Here is a 6,464-nt window from a genome sequence, read left to right on the forward strand (position 1 = left end):
GTTTTCGCTCTCTATTCTTCGTTCGCTCGCATCGCGCGCGTGCATACCTTTTGTGTCCTGAATAATATTTTACCCTTTACGAGCCCTGCATCTTCAATTGAACTTTGTCTATATATAATTTATAACATATAATTTCAACAAATGATAAATATGCGATCACATATTTGATGGCACATTAATTCCTTCGAATTTTAAATAAAAATGAAAAAATTTTCTCATTTTTCTTTATTGCTATTTCATATCTTTTACTTGTTTTTTTAATTCGCACAGAACATAATAATAACATGCGTATATTTATTTTTAAATCTATAGATGACTTCTCCCGAATAAAAATGAAGTTTATTGCATAATGAAGAATTTTTATATTAATTTTTAATATTCAGAATACGTTTTACATTAGTTTCTTTATCTTAAGACATATATTATACTTAAATAATATAGATATATTTATATTACGCATATATATAATATCTTAAGATGTGTATGAAACATATATTATTTACAACAAACATATATAAAATACGTATCATTCTGCTACAACACAGTGTTTCTGTGCATCGTCAGGTTTCCTCCATTCGACATTTTTTCGTGCATCTACAATAAAAGAGAAATCCCTTATACTTCTTTACAATGTTCTAAAAAAATTTCACCAGATTCCGACAATTAAAGATACTCGATCCCTTACCTGGTGTTCTATGTTTTAAGTACAAAGTATGAAGAATAAAGTACATAATCGCAGAAAATGCTGCAAGTACTGAAAATATTCTTAAAGTCGTTGCACCACCAACTTGTTTGTATAAAATACCTCCGATCAAACTACCGACCGCGAAACCTGATGAAGACAACAATATTTCAACGATGATAAACTTCGATTAATTGCGAAAAAATACATTTGCATTAAGTATATATATATATATATATATATAAGCTCTTCTTGTTATAAAATGATTCTTGATAACCAGAAAGAGAAATTTACCTAAACCGTCGTCCATCCCTGCCACAATTCCTTGAACAGTAGCTGACGTACCGGGTGGTGATACTGCGCTCGCGTACGCCACTATTGTTGTATAGCAAAGCGCATATGTTGGTCCCTGCATGACAAATTCCACCGGAAGCATCCACCATGGCGTTGGAACGAGAGATATTAATCCCAGCCGCAGCGCGTAGCATACAAAACAAAACGTAAAGGTATAACCGTATCCAAACTTCTTCAGTATTTTGCCTGAAAAGAAGAGACTCGACATTATACTAGGCACAGCGATATCTTTAATTATGCGAACACTCTAAACGTCACAAACTGCGACAGAGAAATAATTTACCGGACAGGGAGAAGAATATAATCTCGCCACCGAGAGTCTGCGCGGCGACAATTAGGCCTTCTATCAATTTAATTTCGCCCATATAACCGGTCGCCATAGCAAGATCTTCCAAATACCTAATACAATAAATTATACACTGAATGTAATTCGGCTTAATTAAATTTCAAAATTCTATCGAATGTGACAATGAACAAAAATACATGTTGATAGAGATAAAGATTTACCAGAATAAGAAGTAAATCATAAAGCTATCAAGGATACCCGCAAGGGTAGCAAAGCATAGAAATATAACGATGGGTTTCAATTTCAAAAGCATGCATACGTCTTTCAGTATGCTTGACGATCCTGACATGAGTGGCAGCTGTAATGGAGAACATACAATGTAAGATAAAAATCCTAAGAAGAAAAGACTATACACTAACTCTTCATTTATTTTCACTTCAATCTTTTTAATGTGAATCACCTCCAATTTTCTGCAACAAATCAAGTCGATACAAGTAAATGCGAACACAAGGAGAAACGCCGGTGTATAAGTTTTGTAGATTTCCCCTTGCGACCACAAGTCTACTGCGTAGCCAGCTAAAAGCGCTGCCACACCGAAACCGATTGTACCCCATACTCGCTGCCTACCGTATCCCATTTGTCCACCCTCACCTGAAAAGGTAAGTAATTTGTTGAAAAAGATATTTTTTTACCAATTGAATTAATATATTATATATAAAATCGTTAAACCATTTGTATCGTTGAAAAAATTGTGTTGTATGTACATACAGGGATTTTTATATTTTACGTAGCATTAAAATATTGTATATTCCTGCAGATCACTTACCTAATACGTCAAAGCAAATTGCGTCGCTTATGCAATTGGAAACGTTAAAACCGATGTTACCAAGAGACATCAGGAGCACGAATCCCCAGAAGGTGATGGATGTATATAGGCAATGATTATCTTCGAAATTATCGCAGGTAACATTACAGTTAGGTACATTAAAATTTTTCGTTATATTTACTTGACACAATGACGCCTCGTCAATATTTAATAAACATGTGGTATCCGGCGAAATTACTGCTTCCTTTGTAATCCCATGAAAAGATAATCTCGTAGAAAAATTCACATATTCCTTGCAGACCCAATGACATGTAGCGTCTTTTGTACCGTTACATGATGCCATTGCTGACGTGTGCTTAAAAGGAAAATAAATCACTTTAAAAATATATTATTTCTTAAAAGCACTATACAGATATTTTTAAAAAGACTTAGTATGTATTTAGAAACTACTGAAAGTTTAAAAAAATTAAATTGTTCTAGATGTATAAAAATGAATTTACAAATTATCATGAAAGTCAACTAATCAATCGTTACAGAAATTTTTATTATCCGAAAGATGCGCAATTGTAAGAAAATAAAAAAAATTACATAGTTCATATCACAAGACGGTATAGACGCACAGGAAACATTTTGAAATTGATGATCTGGTAGGAGTGGACCGGGCAGGGCCGGTAAAAAGTACATAAAAATATAGCAGGCACTTGTTACGGCAAGCAGCGCTATAAATATCAATTTTCTCCAGGCGCGGTAATAGTCCACGACGAAGCCAAAGGCTGGTTTCGCGATCAGGAATAAAATAGGCAAAATCGCGGTGATGCTACCCATAATTAACGGCGAAACACCGAGTTGCTTGCCGTAAACTGGCAAAAACGGCAAAATAGGACCCATAGCTAAAATAAAAACGATAATTATACCTAATAATATTATTATTTTGTAATTTTTGTAGTCGCCCTAACATATTATAACCATAATCTTTTTTTTGCATAATAAGGGCATATTAATAGTCGAGTTTTATTAACATTAAATATGTACCAACGTATATTTTTATCATTCTTTAATGTTAACAAATATCATATTTTTATGTCTACGCATTCTTTATGAACTGTATCATGTAAAAGAACCAAAAAGAATTTAATAAAAATCAAGAAAAATTGTAAAATTCTTAAGAAAATTAGATAAATCTTTTCTTTAAAATGTAAGGCACATACTCACCCGCCATAAAAAAGAAATAATGCGCCTTTATAGGCAGTTGCGTGTAATTAATTTTCATGATTTATTTGCGAGTGTATAGGCAGGCACTGATAAGCCCAACTAATCTCGTGTCTCGCTCCTCCGGCGTTTTCTCACGCTATAATTGGCGCTATGCTGCAAACTAATAACGTCAGACGTAACGATAAACTTACTCGAGGATATTATTATTACACGATCTTAACATACATATTAAACATAAACAATTACATTCGATTCGAAGATTATCGTCGGCGCCGTGCGCGCATTTGAATTCAAATCCTCTCGATTCGCGATGTATCGATAACCTCGAGGTATTCTTCGTAAAAACTTCTAACGATATTACAAACGATTCCAAAATGGCGTCGCGCGATGCCGTTATCTGCACGTCGTATCAAGAACCAACGCATGTTTCAGGTTGTCTGTCAAGGTTTGTTCGCGTCGCATACTCCAATAAACACCAAGAGCACTTGGATCACGGATAAAAGGTGGCGATTGGAGCAGATGAGTTTTTGGAGTGCGTTGGAGTGATTAGGCGCATGGTGGGGCATGCGACGCGAACAAACCTTCAGTCAGGTCCGAAGGTTTCTCAGGAAGGTTCCCCGCGAGTTTCCCTCTCGTTCGCCAAGCACTTCGCGGGACCGATTTATTTTTATTATTCGTGAGGAGAGAAGAGAGGAACCGTCGCGACGAACTCACCGTGTTGGCGTGTTCGGGCCGCCTGCACGCTCGGCGTCAAGCTCGCGCTCCGACGATCTCTCGTTCGCAGCGTTGAGCCTCTTAATTGCACGATAGGCCGCGTGCTATCAGAGCGATACTGTGGCTGCGTTCCACTTATCGTTCACAACGCTCGCGAGCATCATTTCTCGTCCTTGTTTAACATTTGACAAACAACAAGGATGAAATAATTCCACGAGCGTTGCGAGCGATAAGTGGAACGCATCCTGTGTATGTGTGATCAAATAGATGTGCCTCAGTTTCGGATGCGCCTCTTGCACTTTCTGCATCTGCCGCCGCGTACTTGAGCCTCGACGGAACGAAGAGGAGAAAGTGGGCGAGCGCAACTAAAAAGCTGCATGCTTCGAAACATGCTGACAGCATACTGAGGCTCTCTACACCGGACCGTTTGATACGCGTACCAAGTACTATATCCGTATCAAATCTCGGGTTATCCCGGTGTAAACCGAATTTTGAAACGAATTAGATACAGATACAGTACTTGGTACGCGTATCAAACGGTCGGTGTAAACTAGGGCCACTGACAGTATACTGCCGCTGACATGAGCTGCATTTTTGCCGTTCCAAAGTCCAAAATTGTCAGCGAATTCTGGCAGCGCTAGAAGCCGAGACGTACCTGCGCTATATATATATATATATATTAGTAGATAATATACAATACAGAGCTTAAATGAGGAGGCTGCGTGTTATGCGTGTGTAATCGAGAGCTTTGACGCGTCATAAATGTTTCAGCGTTCGCTGGATGAGCGTTTCTCCTTCCAGCGGAAGTGTCTAGCCGCACTGACGCCACTGACACGACGCGGACGCGCTAAAATTACAACGATCACATCGCGGTAGTCTCGACAGAATGAACGCGATGATTTTCGACGGGGATGCGCCGTACAATGAGATGATCCCTTAAAACCGAGTCATCCGAATGGCTATCGAATGTACTGGATAGTCGCGCGAAACATTGCCCCTCGTTACTTCGATAAATAAACGACACGCACGTGAATCTAATAAATCGTTCAACGACGCGCGCTGTACTGAAATGAGATTTATCGTGAGGGAGACTGATAAGGCTGCGAATATCTTGCGGCCTGTTTATACCAACAATTCGACTGTTCGCGGCACGTATCGTTGACGAGATTATCAATAAAGATATGTGATTATTATGAAAAATCAAATTATAATTAAAATCAATTCTAAATTGCTCCAAGGACTTGCGATTACGGAACATCTGGCAATATGATAATACCCTGTGTTTGCAGCATGATATAAGAATGTGATAACGACACGAGATTACTTAGAAATTACGATCCTTCTGTTTAACTTGCAATGCTATGTTCGTTGTAAAATTACGAATTCTGTATATCAAGCGCAGAAACTTTCAACATAATACATTATCCATCGATATCTGCATAAATAATACACATTTGAATCAAATCGAATCTTTAACATATTGTGTATATAACCGTTAAACAAAACTTGTCACGTACAAACATAAAGGCATAAATCTCTATAGTAGCTCGTTCGTACTTTTGAACTAATTGATTAGTTTAATTTTCACGATACGATCTACAAATAATTAAATAAAAATTATCAAGTAATTATATCATGGTATCAAATAATTAACAGCAACTGTATACAAACGAAAATAAATATAATTTCTATATTGATAAAATAATTTGCAATTAAAATTGATATGATGATAATGCATAAACCACGTGTTTACAACAACTACAGTACTCCGATAAAAATATTAAATAATGATTTGCATCAAGTTTTCATATCACAACATATGTTAAAATTAAGATGTTTTTTATAATATTATTTATCAAAAAGATATATACGAAGCATGTATTACATTTCATCTACATCACATTGTCTCCGCGCATCGTCTGGCTTTCTCCATGCAACGTTATTTCGTGTGTCTGCAATAAAAAGATAGTTTTTTACAATCTGAAAAAATTTGTCACCCTTCGACACATTAAGTTACTTGATTTCTTACCTACTGTTGTATGTCTTAAGTATACAGTATAAAGTATAATATACCCCATAGCAGAAAGTCCTGCGAACGCTGAATATATTTTGAAAGTCATTCTACTACCAACTGTCTTGATTAAGAAACCAGCTAAGAAACCACCAATCGAATATCCTAAAAATATTGCAAGATTACATTTAATAAATCGCTAAATTTATTAGAAAAGTAAATATACTCGTATTCTTTATAAAAATTGTAAAACGATTTTTGATATATAATGACTAACAATAAGAAAGATTACCGAGACCATCCTTCATTCCAGACGCAACTGCTTGAACGGTAGCCGATGTGCCAGGCGGTGAAATTACGTTCGCATACGTTACTACTG

At 36.5% G+C, this 6,464-nt stretch overlaps 1 protein-coding gene across 6 annotated transcripts; it reads right to left on the reverse strand.

The window, feature by feature from the left end:
- Positions 1-350: 350 nt before the first annotated feature.
- On the reverse strand, positions 351-4,308 carry LOC139773212 (major facilitator superfamily domain-containing protein 6-like). 6 transcript variants are annotated; one of them, XM_071707489.1, is made up of 11 exons: positions 4,075-4,308; positions 3,607-3,757; positions 3,361-3,520; positions 2,737-3,038; positions 2,149-2,503; positions 1,783-1,973; positions 1,544-1,680; positions 1,320-1,435; positions 977-1,222; positions 686-832; positions 351-594 (listed from the first exon to the last, which is right to left on the reverse strand). In XM_071707489.1, exons 3-11 carry the CDS (start codon positions 3,416-3,418, stop codon positions 527-529), a joined length of 1,620 nt encoding a protein of 539 aa, XP_071563590.1. In that variant the 5' UTR covers positions 3,419-3,520; positions 3,607-3,757; positions 4,075-4,308; the 3' UTR covers positions 351-526. The 6 variants fall into 6 exon arrangements, with proteins under 6 accessions (XP_071563590.1, XP_071563589.1, XP_071563588.1 ...); XM_071707488.1 differs by having other exon boundaries at positions 3,942-4,308; XM_071707487.1 differs by having other exon boundaries at positions 3,607-3,797; positions 3,942-4,308.
- Between the last annotated feature and the right edge of the window lie 2,156 nt (positions 4,309-6,464).

The sequence above is a fragment of the Temnothorax nylanderi genome, unplaced genomic scaffold (assembly GCF_030848795.1).
Source record: "Temnothorax nylanderi isolate EJ_2023f unplaced genomic scaffold, tnyl_v1.0 TNYL_tig0059_pilon, whole genome shotgun sequence".
NCBI classification, from domain to species: domain Eukaryota; kingdom Metazoa; phylum Arthropoda; class Insecta; order Hymenoptera; family Formicidae; genus Temnothorax; species Temnothorax nylanderi.